At 37.9% G+C, this 15,355-nt stretch overlaps 1 protein-coding gene across 1 annotated transcript in view; it reads left to right on the top strand.

Moving 5' to 3' along the window:
• Nucleotides 1–15,355, top strand: part of LOC127567700 (uncharacterized) — a 31,182-nt gene that overhangs the window by 13,247 nt on the left and 2,580 nt on the right. Inside the window, exons 9-17 of the mRNA XM_052010645.1 lie at nucleotides 3,448–3,564; nucleotides 5,679–5,776; nucleotides 8,043–8,255; nucleotides 10,383–10,563; nucleotides 12,000–12,182; nucleotides 12,764–12,961; nucleotides 14,435–14,503; nucleotides 14,575–14,658; nucleotides 15,087–15,227. Of these exons, the coding sequence (XP_051866605.1) occupies nucleotides 3,448–3,564; nucleotides 5,679–5,776; nucleotides 8,043–8,255; nucleotides 10,383–10,563; nucleotides 12,000–12,182; nucleotides 12,764–12,961; nucleotides 14,435–14,503; nucleotides 14,575–14,658; nucleotides 15,087–15,227 (1,284 nt within the window). The remainder of the gene's footprint in view (nucleotides 1–3,447; nucleotides 3,565–5,678; nucleotides 5,777–8,042; nucleotides 8,256–10,382; nucleotides 10,564–11,999; nucleotides 12,183–12,763; nucleotides 12,962–14,434; nucleotides 14,504–14,574; nucleotides 14,659–15,086; nucleotides 15,228–15,355) is intronic.

The raw sequence follows: 15,355 nt of genomic DNA, 5'->3' as shown, positions 1-15,355 counted from the left end.
ACCTTAAATATGTGTTCAATTTTGATCACTAACATAGTGAAGAAACATTTAAGTCATGGAAACACTGCAGAAGAAATTCGTAATGTTGATCCCTAATATCAAAGGGCTGAATTTTGAGAAAGCTCTTTAATCTTGAGAAAAGGTGAATGACAATGAACCTTATAGTTCTATACATCTATAGGGTAATACAGTAATCACAGGAGACCTTAATCTGCATATATTGGGCAAACTAAATTAGCATTAAGAATGTGAACGATGAATTTGTTGAGTGTACGTGAGATTATCTGGGTTAGTATGTTGAGGAACCATTGTGGGAACAGACTATTTTCAATCTAATAATTTGCAATATGAAAAAGTTCATTAGTAAAATTAGTCATCTTGTAGTTGAGGGACTGTCAGGGAAAATGATCAAAATATGATGGAACATTACATCAGGATTGAGAGTGATTTGGTTCAATTCAAATCTATGGTCTTATTTCTAAATAAAGCAAACTATGAAGATAGGAGGTGTGGGTTGACTATAGTAGATTGGGAAACTACATTAATAGGTTTGATACAACACACACAAAGAGTGCTGGAGGAACTCAGCAGGTCAGGCAGCATCTATGGAGAGAAATAAACAATGTTTCGGGTCGAGACCCTTCATCAGGACTGGGAAGGAAGAGGGCAGAAGTCAGAATAAGAAGGTGGGGGGGGTGGAGAGGAGCACACGCAGGCAGGTGATAGGTGAGTTCAGGTGAAAGAGAAAGGTAGGTGGGTGCAGGAGGGGGGAGATGTAAAAAGCTGAGAGGTAATAGATAGAAGCGGCAAAGGGCTGAAGAAGGAGGAATCCGGTAGGAGAGGGCAGTGGACCATGGAATAAAGGGAAGGAGGAATAGATGGGCAGGTCATGAGGGCGGGGGAAGGGAAAAGAGAAGGGGTCAGGGGGCCACAGGAATGAGGGAAGACAAGGGGCGGGGGAAGGGAGAAAGAAAGTGGGGGGAGAAGAGGGGAGGGGTTACCGGAAGTTAGAGAAATCGATGTTGAGGCCATCAGGTTGGAGATTCCCAAGGTGGAATATGAGGTGTTGTTCCTCCAACCTGCGTCTGGCCTCAATGTGGCAGTAGAGAAGGCCATGTTTAGATATGTGAGTATGGGAGTGGGATGTGGAACTGAAGTGGGTGGCCACCAGGAGATCCTTGCTTTTGTGGCAGACAGAGCGAAGGTGCTCGATGAAGTGGTTACCCAATCTGTGTCAGGTCTCACCGATGTAGAGGAGGCTGCACCGGGAGCACTAGATGCAATAAATGACACCCTCAGACTCACCTGAAAGGACTGTCTCGGGCCCTGAATGGTGGTGAAGGAGGAGGTGTAGGGACAGGTGTAGGACTTAGTGCAGTTGCAGGGATAAGTGCCAGGAGGGTCAGCCGTGGGGAGAGACAAGTGGACAATAGTCGACAGGCAATGGCTCACAATTAATACACTGTTTACATTAAATATGTATCTCTTGAGGACATAAAAACCCAAAAAATATGTAATCCAAATGTGGCTAATAAGAGAAGTTAAAAAATAGTCTTGTGGTTAAAGATGGTCTTAAGTCAAAAGAAAAAGTCATAATTTTGCCATAAAGAGTAGTGAGACAAAGTAAGATAGGGACATTGAGAAAGAAAGGAAATGTAGAAAACAAGACAAATCCAGTAAAAAAAAAACACACTAGTGTGCGCTGGTAAAACCAGTATTCACTGGCTTTTTTAAAGTGCTGATGAAGGTCCTGTTGGGCAGGGAGTTTCAAGATTTAGACCCAGCAACGATGAAGGACAGCAATATATTTCCAAGTCAGGATTGTGTGCAACTTGGAGGAGCACCTGCAGGTAATAGCCTTCCTATATGACTGCTGCTCTTGTCCTTCTTGGTAGTAGATACCTTGGGTTTTGGAGGTGTTATCGGAGTAACCCAGGTGAGTAACTGCAGTGCATTTTGTAGATGGCTTGCCTGCTGCCATTGTGCACCTGTGGTACATTAATTCTGTTTGATTAGAGTGTGGGGCAAACAGTATGATTCTGAAAACCTGCTTTTCTCACTTAACCACCTTAGTTTAAACCAGATCTGCCTACATTTAGTGTGGTCGTGTGACAGGTTCATAGTTACTCCGAGTTGTGGAAGGTACAGTTTGTGAAGTCTACTTGCAATGTTGTTGCATTGGAGCATGGTGCTAAAAATGATGGGTTAAGTGCCAGAATCAGAATGTCTTGAGTTTGAGGGAAGACCATTTCTGCTTGCAGAGTTCTAAAAGGGAGGAGATGACAATGATGATGATTATCATCCACAGAAATCATTTTGAAGAACAGAAATAAAACTATTTAAGACTTTGAACTTAAGAATATGAATTTTAAAATTCAAATTATGATAGTAATTGTTATTTTCATTTGAAATATAAATTTATTCCACGTAAATACACAACTAATTAAGAAAGAAAAGGTATAACAGATTCAGTCACTAGCATTTTACAGCAAAGTTGATTGAAATAGAATCATCTTCTCCTGTATATATATTTGAGTGATAATCCAAATAAATACATTTTTGCTTCAGACATGGCTTTATTGTGTGGCAATGTATCTACGTGTTTTAATCTGATTTCCAGATGGTGATCTATACCTACCAAACTGAGAGCCTAGTTTACAAATAAAATATAAAGGAATCAATGTTAAAGTGGATGGAAATGGTGGAAGGTTGTTTGAACAATGGCACTACAAGCTGTTACATCTGCCCACATGCTGTTTGGGGCTTCTGTACAAATACAGATCAAGAACAGACACAAAATGGTTAATTTTCAGGTTGCTAATGCCAATGTAATAATTTGAAATTGAGCATTGCTGCATGAAAATCTATTGATGGTAAAAACTGTCGGCTAACATATGTCAGAATAATGAATCCAAGAATGTGATTTTTAAGATGGTGGTATCATTGTGTGTGGTATTCATAATGGCTCCAACAAGTTCTTGAGAATGTGTTTCCATATCCAATTGGCTGATAAATCTGCCTTGTAATAGTGGCGTAAGTACCATAGAGTAGATGGAGCTGATCCTATTACTAGATGGTTCAGGAACAAATGGTCACAGATTTAAAAATCTGGGTGGAAAATACAAAGGTAATATGAGGATTATTTTACTCAAATTAATTATCTGGTATTCACTCCTCATCGGGCTTGTTGATACAGAATAGATCAGTGCCTTTAGAAGAGGATTGGATAGGCATTTGAGAAAAGATCATTTGCAGGACTGTGAGAAAGACCAAAGGAATGGGACTGATGGGAGTGCTCTGCCAGGAACTGGCAAACAGTCAATGGCCTCCTGTGCTGTAGGCTTATGATTCCATGATTCTGAATACCATCTTCTTTCAGAAACATCCCATCTCCTGAATACATGATCATTCATGAAAGTATTTTCCATTTAATGTGACATTCCTTAGGTTTACGCCATCGATAGATTCAGTTTGAAGTTGGTTTTGATTGGCTGGGCAGCTCTGAATGTCTTTGTGGAGTCAGGCAATGAAACGATCCCAACTGTGGATTCTGGAGTGGTTCAGGTAAATAATATCCAATATGCAGAATGAGGTAGGAGTTTTCAGAATTAAATATTATTGTAAACTTTACTGCCATGCTATTAATACTAATAGAAATTGTTACTTAAAATCTTGTTATTACCCAATATTTCTTGATGGGAAGGGTAGAATGACCAAGTCTATGGATGTTACTTTTAATTCCCTGTTCAATCTCTTCTGCAATAATCTTGCGGCGTCCAAGGAAGGATTATTCTCTAATTTATTTATTTAATCCCTGCCACCCTTTCTTTCTCCTCTCTCTCTCCCATTTCTTCTAGCCTATGAAGTTATGCATTGGGTTTTCAATTAGAAATAGCCATTGGGTACCTCGGTTCTAATAGGCAGTGCACACTCCAATACATGAGCACATGTAATATACAATAAAACAAGTCAAGTTCCATTCTAACATTGCATAGCATTAATCAAAATGTGCAGTGCTACTGCATTAATGTTTGCACGTTCTGTTTACCTTCTCATCCTTTTACTCTTTTTGAAGAAAGGAGCTTTTTGTTTTCTTTTGTACTCATACCTTACACAAACTGTTTATTGTGTTAATTTTACACTGATACCACGTACTGTAATGATATTGGCCTGATCCCAGGCTTTTTGGCTGAATAAAACTGAGGCATTCAAATCATGTAGCTTTAAACATAAATAATGAATGAGAAATTCTAGTTGATTGACAATGCCCATCTTAGGTGCTCAGGTGGACATTCAATGCATGTTTTTGAGAACAGGATACAACACTATAGCCCTGATTACTTGAAATGAAATCCAAGTGCCCAGTTTTCTGCTGGGAGCATGAAATCTCCCTGGTCCTATTCAACCTATAATTTTTATAGACTGTGAACACTACAGTTAACATTTCATAGAACATAGAACAATACAGCACAATACAGACCCTTCGGCCCACAATGTGCCAACATTTAAACCTCGGCTAAAACTATCTAACCCCTTCCTCCCACATATCCCTCTATTTTAAATTCCTCCATATGCTTATCTAGTAATCTCTTGAATTTGACCAATGTACCTGCCTCCACCAGCACCCCAGGCAGCACATTCCATGCCCCAATCACTCTCTGGGTAAAAAACCTTCCTTTGATATCTTCCTTGAACTTCCCACCCATTAATTTAAAGCCATGTCCTCTTGTATTGAGCATTGGTGGCCTGGGAAAGAGGTGCTGGCTGTCCACTATATCTATTCCTCCTAATATTTTATACGTCTCTATCATGTCTCCCCTCATCCTCCTCCTCTCCAAAGAGTAAAGCCCTAGCTCCCTTAGTCTCTCCTCATAATATATACTCCCTAAACCAGGCAGCATCCTGGTAAATCTCCTCTGCAGAGAAAACTTAACTGATCTTGGTAACGGTCTTATGGGGAGAAACCTCTAGATTATGAATCTAACATTATTCCACTCACTTTTCACAAATGATATCCCCGTGCCACAGAGATTTTTTGTACAGAAGTATTTTGTAGATTATTTGATTGTTTATTGCTAATAGTTACCCTTCACATTTAATGGCTTTCATAGCGATAAATCTGTTTAATTGAAGGGGAGTAAATTAATTGAACACCAGTTAGCTTTGGGAACAGATCTCATCTATTTACAGTTGAGACTGAGTTGAGATGCAGAAGAGAAAGATAAAATTACTCCCAATACAAGTATTGCTTGAGCTTTCTTTGAGATATGCAGGAAAGTCAGATTTGTGTATTTAAATTTGTGTAATGAATCGATTGGACATACAAGTACAAGATTATATTCATGCATTCAAGTGCTTTTTACACAAATTAAATTAATTACACAATTCTGATCTTCCTGCCATCTCTCAAAGGAGGTAGCTTGTCAGGACTTCAGCAGATTTCACAAATTAAAATGAAAAACTGACATTGAGGAAATTTATAAAAACCAACATTGCTCCACTTGTATACTTCAGTTGCCCAAAGTTCATTTGTATATTTCACTTTTGCTTTCTCACAGATCTTTCTTTTAATTCCATCATTTTATATTTTGAATATTTTTTTATTTGGAAATCCAGCTGCTTTTCCAAATATATCACCCATGTCTGATATATATCACCCATCTCACTTTGTCTGTCAGATCTCACTGAATGAAGGTGCTCACCAACTGCGGTTGTACTATGATGGACCTGACCCAGATAAGCCTTTATCAGTCAATGCTATTACAGTAGGAGGAAGGTGAGTCTCATTTCAGAGCTTCAAAATGTTGCAATAGCAACATAAGAAAGAAAATATAATCATGGGTTCGCGGGTTTGGATCACAGACGGACATTACAGGAATTTCACGGCAGGAGAGCTGGCTATAAATCGACAACAGGCATTGAAACTTGGTTACCTCAATTTTTGAATCTTAACATATTACCTGAGCACTTCAATTATGTAAAGAGGAAAGGTTTATATTGGTAGGTTTTAGGAAGTTTACTGTGGTAAGAACTGTCTGCTTTGAATTAAGAATTCATTTCTTATTAAGGCCTATAAGATTTGAAGCCACCAAAGTAATGGAGACATGGTTGAAAATTAGAAAGGGAAGAGTAGAAGTTCACGGATTAGCAGAGTGCAGCAAGTTTGATGCTGAGAAGAACCCACCTTCTCCATACAAATAAATAAACTGAATGTAGCCATGCATATCAACATTTCTGAACTATGTAGGAGATTGAAGAAAGACGTAAATAGGTTAGAACACTGGATATGTGGAAACGCATTTCAGTCAGATAAACTTTAAGTGGTATATTTTGGGAAAAGGACAGAGAATGGAAATGTAACCTTAAAAAAAACTCTCAGTGGAATAGATAAACATAAATTTAAGCTTGCGTAGACTGTTAATAAAATAATTAAAAAGGGCAAATGAGGTACAAGATGTACATATATGGGCAATTCAATACAGAAGCAGGGAGGGATGGTGAATATGTACAGAGAAGTTGGAGCGCCATATTCACTCTTGGACACCCTAAAAAAGGATAATAGGCTCATTTTAAAAGTACATATTTACTAGCACTGTATCAGGAAAGAAAGGATATTGTTATGATCTTGGTGTTGAAATATGTGTCTATGTCCATTAGAGCAGAGAACAAAGCAGATGCAATAAATATTTTGAAAGGATTTGGGATAGGAAATAATGAAAAATATTTATGTTAAGTCTGAGATTGGAATTGAGGGGGGCATAAATGTAGGATTAGTTCTCAAGGCATAAAGAGAAGTCAGAAAGATTCTTGATTAGAAAGAGTCCTGATGCAGGATCTCAACCCAACACATCGACTGCCAGTCCTGATGCAGGATCTCGACTGGAAATGTCGACTATGCCTCCAGCAGTTTGTTTTTTCACTCCAGATTCCAGCATCTGCAGTCTTCTCTGTTTTCATTAGAAAGATTCTTCACAGGCCAGGTTAATAACCCAATATAAATAATGCAAGTTGCCTTTAAAATTGAGTTAGTTAATTTTTTTTTCTTTTAAAAGGTATTTTGCGCACATGAGGAAAAGTAGAAATATAAAAGATAGTTTCAATCTAGAGCCGGCATTAGCACTGATTTAAACATAATGCTGAATCGCCTGCTTCTGCAGACATCCTGTGATTTAATGTGTGTACGTACATGAAAGCATTGATAAAATGAGACCAGAAGAGATCCTAAGAATCAGATATTATTTTTCACAACTACATCAGGATGAATGCTTCTGGGAATCCCAGCAGATTTTTCTGTTTTCCTCTCCCTAATCTGCAGATTCTGCAGCTAATTCACTTTGTGATAGATAGAATCATAGAGTGGCTTCAGATTAGATTAGTGGCCATCTGCTTATGCAGGCCTCTAAATATAATTTATATATGACCATATTTTCTTACTCAACTAGGTATGTAACTTGCCATACAGTACAATTGGTCTTAATCAAAGATAATTGACTATGTCGGCAATACCAACAATCATTACTAATCCTTCATAGTTGGGAGACTAGTTTGAATAAAATTAGCACAATAAAGACCTTGATAAAATACTGGTTAGGTCTCATCTGGGGTATTGTACCAATTCTTGACAACTCAGTTTAGGAAGGATACCTATATCAATCATGCAGAAGGCTTAAGAAATATGATTCTTTTTCTCAGGGCAGAGAAAAAGAGATCTTAAAATAGTGTTTTGATAGTGATTTTGAGGTGCAAATAAAACTGCTTCCGGTGGCAGAAATGTTAGTGATCAGAGGGGACAAATTTGAGGTGATTGGTGATATGGGGAAGCATAATCTATAATGGACTATTTGAAAAGGTGGTGGAAGGGGGATCAATAATAACATCTAGAATTTAATTGGGTTTGAAAGTATTTATTGATCTGTGGGAAAGCACATGGAGTGGTAGCAATCGGATTTTTTTTCAAAAATCTCTCACATGCATGCTAGTGCTGAATCAGTACTATGTTGCCTCTAGAAGGTCACATCCAACCACATTTCCTTTCTTTTTAGGTATATTCCATGTGCTACCTTACTGGTGAGATTGGTGAAAGTACAAACTGACAAGAACCTCCAAGCACTTGAGAGAGACAAGGTGCCCAAAAGTGAATGGACTAAACTTGGTCTTTTCCAGCCGAGGCCAAACTATGAAGATAAAGTGTACTATTCTGATAAGGCCAGACCAACCACAGGTGAAAATGATCTGTGCCATACCATGCTTAATAGGTGAGTCAGCTGAAAGTTCTTTATATTTTAAGAAAAATACCTTCTTACTAAACATGCCAGCAATTTGTAATTGGAAGTAGATTAAGCTTGGTTATCGTACACACTTTCATTCTTATATTTGACATTAATAAAGTAAGTTTTCAGGTTAATCTTCAAAGAATGATCTGATTTATCTCTCCATAAGTATAGAGACCTTAATTTGTATTATAGTGTTTCTTTGCTCTATGATTTATATATTTGAGAAATTAAACAAAAATGATGGGATAGAAATTGTCACATGCATTAAACTGTACAATTGTTATACTCCAATTCCAAAATTGAGTTCCACTGACTTCAATAGAACAATGAAGTGTAGTGCGCAGTTGGTATAAATAACAATGCATCCAAAGAGTATTTATACTCTATGATGCCTATTATCACAAAAATAGTTAAGTGGCCAGATGTAATTTAATTTTCTGTTGCCGTTCTCACTTTTCTAACTCAGTCAAGCTCACCCGGCTTCAACAACAGTACCTTATCTTTCTTTTTGCCCTTTGTATTATTGATATCAAAAATCCCGGGGCTTGTGAAGGTACACTTATCCTAGGTTAGGGTTGAGAAGGATGGAGCAGTCATGATTGTATTGTCTGTCAGTTTCTGACTCTGTTGATTGTGTTCCAAGTCTATCAATGCTGGGAGCTACCCAGCAATGAGGAAGTTTGCCCAGGTGTGTGCCATTCACAAAAAAGCAGGGCAAATCCAATCAGCTAATTACTGCCTACATCAGCAAAATGACGAAAGGTGTCATTGACAGTGCTATTGAGAAGCCAATATAATCTGCTCAGTAATGCCCAATTTGAATTTCACCAGGACCACTCTGTTCTTGACCTCATAACAGCCTTGATCCAAGTAAGGATCAAAGAACTGAATTCCAGAGGTGAGGTGAGGTGAGAATGATTGCCCTTGACATCTAGGCAGCATTTGGAAGTGTGTGGCATCAAGGTAAAATTAAAGCCAATGGGCATTAAGAGGAAAGCAATCCAATGGTTGGAATCATTCTTTGCACAAAAGAAGATGGTTGCTGGAGCTCTGGGCTCTAGGCCATCATTGCAGGAGTTCATCAGTGATTTTTGTCCAACCATAATGTTAGAAGTGGAGATGAACAATGTTCGTTCTGATTCACAACTGCTCAGCAAATGAACTAATTAGAGATGCAGGCAATTCCAGATGCTGTAACCTGCTAGAGGAACTCAGCGGGTCAGGCATCATGTGTCGAGGTAAAGGGATTGTTGGCATTTTGCTTTTTTGCAAATGAATTAATTAGTTCACCCCTACATGCAAATAGATCTGGACAACTTTCAGGTATTGGCTGATTAAGTGGCAAGTAGCATTCACATCATTAAAGTGCCCAGCAATGATTCTCTCTCAACAAAAGAAAGTGTAACCATCTGCCCTTGCTTTTCCCCATTGGTAGTTCTCAGATATTTTCAAAATATTCTTCCCCTATGATTGTAATACCCATCACTTTCCTCTTTTTTTTGTTCAATGCTATTCATCAATATCATCAACATTTATTTATGTACCATAGGAGAGTTAGTAAGCAAAATTTGAAACTAATATGTGGGATAGGTAAACAAAATTGTCAATGTGGTAGGATTTAAGGAGTCTCATAGGAAAATGAGAGGCAGAAAGGAGTTAATTGTGAAAATTCCAAAGTCCAGGATCCAGGCAGATGAAGACACAGTCATCAGTGGTGGAGTAACGAAAATGAGGATGCACAAGAGGCTAGGATTGGAAGAATGCAGAGATCCTGGTGTATAGTAGTCTGGAGAAGTTTATTGAGTTGGAAAGGGAATATTTATCTTTCAATTTTCAGTTCTGATAAAGGGTCCATATCCAAGTATTAACCAGCTTGGATTTCAGATTTTCAGCATTTATATTTCCCTAATGCCTAGATTTCACTGCTAGGCTGTGTGAAACGTTTTATGGAATTATTTGGCTGATCCGACTTCTTTGTTTCTCCCCGTCTGCTTCCTTTACTCTTGAAAAGATTGTTTCTTGAATTGTCTACATTCAAAGTATTGAATATGGTTGCTTTTCCCTTAAAAGATTTTCCTTTCTGACACTGTTGTTGGTTCTTTTTCAAAGATCTTTTGTTTCAGTTCGAGAAATAGTTCCAATGATAATTGGCACCAAAGAACAAGAATTTAGGACAGATATTGAACTACAAAACTGGATCCACATGAAACTTTCAAAACTGGTGGATGATAAACCATTGACTTTCAACATGACCTATATAAGCAGATACCTCACCACATATGGCATAAAGGTGTGGTAAGATAAATTAACTAAACTGTTAGTAATCTTTTATCAATAGAAAGAGTAAAAAAAATTACAAAACTTTTGGGGGAAAAGAAATAGAATATGTATATCCATGCTTGCCTTAAACACCCCATGAGGTGTATTCAATTGGGAGACTTAAGCTTTTTAAGAGGCCCTCTTCTACAACAGATGCTATGAATGTTACAATTATTATTCACAGCTGTTGCCAGCCAAACCAATGGTCTTTAAAGGGACTATTGGAAGCTGCTACTCGAAAGGTAACTTATTTTTTTTTAGATCAAGTGAACTCTCCTTTGTTCCATATTAAATTTGTACACCACTAACACTCTTCTAATTGCAATCTCCACTTGGACAGTTTAATATCTAGGCCATTTGGTTTCACTGCTGCCCCTCACTGTTGGATGTCTCTTGGGAACAGAGAGGCTCCATTGAGCCTAGTAAATAAATTGCATCCATGGACCAAGTTGACAGTCCTATCAAATGACTTGTACTGTACATTGAGATTGTACCCCAACTCGGTTTTGATCTTATTACCATGTCTTTTGAGTCTTATAATTAATTGATGATTTATTTTAAATTGTCTTCTATATTTGGACTTTTACCACTATCCCTTCTTCAGCTGAAAGTGTATAGTCAAATAACAATAGTATTCTATTTGTACGGCTGTGGTGCACTTAATGAACCTACAGCAATCCCCATGAATTGGTCAGACCTGCAGTCTTCTCGAATTAGATTTAAGGACAGCTGACTGTCCATGAGGAGTGTAGTGGATGGTGCCAGGTCATGTGCTTATACTATTTGGCTTCCTTGGGATCTATATACTTGTAAGTATCCCTTGCAGTAACACAATCCTTTGGCTTCAAACTTTGTCTCACTAGCTGTTTATCATACTGTAATAATGGTCCAGTGCTGATCTATTTGTGCTTTTCAGGTCTGAGTAGTTTTGCCATAGTGGCATACTGTAATATCTCATCTTGTAGCCACTGCATCTTATGTTGCCTGCTTTTCATGGGTTGGTTAATCTTGTTCAAACAGAAACACAATGCTTCCATTTTCTTCCAGGTTCAATGTGACCATTTAGTCAAAAAAAATTCTTTGGCCCACTGAGTTTGTGCTGACCCCCAAGCACTTATTTATATTAATCCTACTCTAATCCCATTTATTCTCTGCACATTTTCATCTACACTCCCCAGATTCTACCAGTCATCTACAAACTAGGGGTAATTTACAGTGGCCAATTAACCTACACACCCTGTGGGAGAAAACAACATCACTCAAAGCGTGCTTCACAGGGACAATGTTCAGGTTCCACACAGGCAGAAAAATAGATTGTCTTGTTGCACTTGTGATTTTGAATTCCCTAATCTTTCCAAACTTGTATGTACTGTACAGCTTATTTATCCATCCTTGTTTATTTTGCAGTTATCTGTGGACAGAGCCAATAATTTACCCTGGGATAACTTCACATTAGCTCACACCTCATTCAATCCACCAGGTGCTTATTATTACGGCAGTCCTTGGGCGAAATATGATCACCCTGCTTTCATAGACAACATTGATTTCGACAGTCCACAGAAGTGCCCAATATGGTTGGATAATTTTAAGGTAATGTACATTCAGCTTCTACAGATTGCATTGTAGATTATTTGTAGCTGCATATTTTACAACCTAGAATTTGATAGTCATGTTGAGTTGCTTCAGTAACTCTGCTTATTCTTAAACAAATGTATTTTGTCATGTATAATGCATTAACAACCCAGTGACGGAACTGACTTGATCACCAATACAATAATGTATGTAACAAGAATCTGTGGATTAGAAAGATCTTGTTAGGACACCTTGCTCTCCTTTTCAAGCTGGTATCATGATATGGAAATTACTACTAAAAAATGCAAATGACAAACTCTTCATATTTAACAGTGTCAAAACAGACAGTGTAGGATTAGGTGATAATCTCTGGTGAGAAGGGCAAATTGTTGACACAAACTTGCTGTGTGTTATTGATCAGGTTATCAAGGTTATCTGTTTATCTGAAAAAAAACACTTCCAATTCAGATGACCACTTATTCTATGTTGGTTTGTGGGTAGTTACTTAGTTCAAGGAGTTCAGAAACAATTGGTTCTAAAGTACTTAAATGCTGTAAGAGAAAAAACACTTTTCATAAGGACTTCTTTAAAATCTCTAGTCATTTCCAGGCCGAGTTTACAACAAGTACCTCACAGTGATTGTCCACCTTCATGAAGTTGTTGTCTCCCCACTAGAGACTAATGCACTTAATTATGAAATGAAGGAGCAGGCCTGGACTGCCTTACAGGTGTTTTCTAAAGGCTACTGCAACACTGCAATTTATCATCTGCCACTGTATCAAGGAGCTCCCAATCAGGTATGAATTTTTTGTACATATAAAATATAGCACTCATTTTCACAAATGCTGCTGGCCTCATCTACTTGCACCAAGGTCTTGAGATACGATTTACTTCCTTTCAATATTTCTACCAGCATGAACACTGCAAAGAGAATGGCTGGTAGCAGTGATGGGCATCTTCTGCCTCCATTGGAAAACCAATCAAGAATTTCAGAAGTTCTGGGCCAGGTCAAGCTTCAGCACTGTAGCTTGAATTCTATCTGGTGTCCAGATTGCAGGTTGGGAGGTAGGGACCTGGGTGGACAGCCCATTCCCAAAGATCGTCTTAATGCCACAAATGCAGGGAGAATAGGAATTTCCTCCCAACTCCCATTGATGTGCTACTAGATTAATTGGCCACTAAATTATCCCATAATGTCAGTAAGTGACAATAAGAGGGCAATTGCAGAGAAATAATGCAGAATAGGACCAATAGGTTGCTCTACTAGGAGCTGGCACATACCTGATGAACTAAACCACCTGTTCCTACAAATACTGATGGTTTGGGATAGATTAAAATCCTTTTACCACCACACCACAGAAGAATTACAGCAGCTAAGGAGCTACTATGAAGTGTAATAAAGTACTTTAAAATATTCAATGCTTTCCCAATTAAATTTGAAAGTATTAGAATTTAAAGTCAATGCTGGTGTGCTTCCATAATGAAATGCAAGAGCAGTATAAAAAGATTTTAACATCAAGTTATGCTGTCAAACATGTCCTACATTTTAAAGAAAAACATAGGCTTTTTGTTGTCTGGCAATAATTGAAACAAACCCAAGAACTCAAACTTAAGAATTTGTTCACAAAATTCTGTATCTGCTTGTACGATAAAGCTAGTTTTATTTGCATGGCCACCATACAAATTAGTTGTCAATTTGGCCTTCCAAAAAGTGTACTACAGTACTAGCCCATAGTCAAAATTAATTAACCTCCTGTAATCTACTTTGAATGCTTGAAACCATCACCAGTGTCAATTGTACAAGATCTAGTTTATCCTTCCGAAAAAGGAATGTTAAATACAAGCTGTGGGGATTCCCAATCTCTTTCCCCCAACCCCCATCAAAATGGTCTGTATTAGATTTATTAGAAGTTCATTTCCCAACTGATATCCTCATTCCTGTCAAAAGTATATCAACACCAAGGAATTTCTAAGCAATTCCCTTTCCTGATCCATAATCCGCTTGTAGTTCTCAGTGTAGGCTTCATCTTCCCGACTAGTGCCTGAACTACCAAAGCATCTGCAGCTCTAACTAATTTAACATAAACACTAACAGCAGCTGCCTGCTATGTGATTTTTTTTGCCTGGAATGGATCAAAATACCAAGAGGAGCTTATAATAAGTGGCTACAGCAATACCATGAACTGTACAAGAAACTTCTCTTCCTTTCTCAAAAAAATCTAAACAATCCTGATTCTAATGCTCTTCCTGACTTGTTTTCTTTCATACAGGATGTCTTGGCTGCTTTAGCAAGGGGAGACTGTCAAAGTGTTCTGGATGATCTTGTACATAAGAATACTGTAAGTGTCATGAGAAAATTAAGGGACACTTGGTTTGAAATGCAATCCTCTTAAAAGTATTTTCTGCATAGATTTTTCGGCTGAGAGGTGCATCAGTGCTTGTCCGTATTGCAGATGGAAGGAGGGATGAAGAGCTAGCAAGATATTCTGAACAAGTAAGCATGTTGATTCTATAACAGAGCATTACTTCCCTTCTCTACTGCTCCTCAGCAATAGAACATTTAAAAGGTTACCATTCTTAAGAGGTCAAGAAAATTTGTTGATGTGCCTTGTACATTTGATCACTACCTGTCCTGCAGTTACATGTGCAAACATTGATACAGTCTTTTAAAACAAGGCTTTCAATGCTAATGCAGAGATTAAACAGTAAGATTTTGCTTTAAAAGTTAACAGAAGCAGGCCATTCATCCCTTCAAGCTTAGTCATTTAAGTGATGAATAACCATCTCAAATCCATATACCAGATTTATCATCCATTTTTAAATATTCATACTGAACTCAAAGTATGGCTCCTGTCACATTGAACAATTTATCTCGTACAGACAGTGTTTGAGCAGGTTCTAATTATTCTTTTTCTCTTAAAGCATATCAATCAGTCATATTTGTCATCTGAACTCATTGAACAGTATGAACCAGAACCCAGTAATGTGTTACTGAGGCAGCTGATTCCTGCGGGCCTGTCTGTTGGAGACTTTAAGAAACAGTTATCACAGAGATTCAGAGAGGTATGCACATTAGAATTAGAAAACTTAAAGATGAAAGTTGGAGGTGATGTACCCTTTTGCTCTATGCATGCTCTGCCAAAAAAGTATGAAAACATTACTAATACTGAAGAGGCACAATGCCTCAACAC

The sequence above is a fragment of the Pristis pectinata genome, chromosome 3, assembly GCF_009764475.1.
Source record: "Pristis pectinata isolate sPriPec2 chromosome 3, sPriPec2.1.pri, whole genome shotgun sequence".
In the NCBI taxonomy this organism is placed as follows: Eukaryota; Metazoa; Chordata; class Chondrichthyes; order Rhinopristiformes; family Pristidae; genus Pristis; species Pristis pectinata.
The sequence above is the reverse complement of the archived record's forward strand: the minus strand, read 5'-3'. Positions and strand labels throughout refer to the sequence as shown.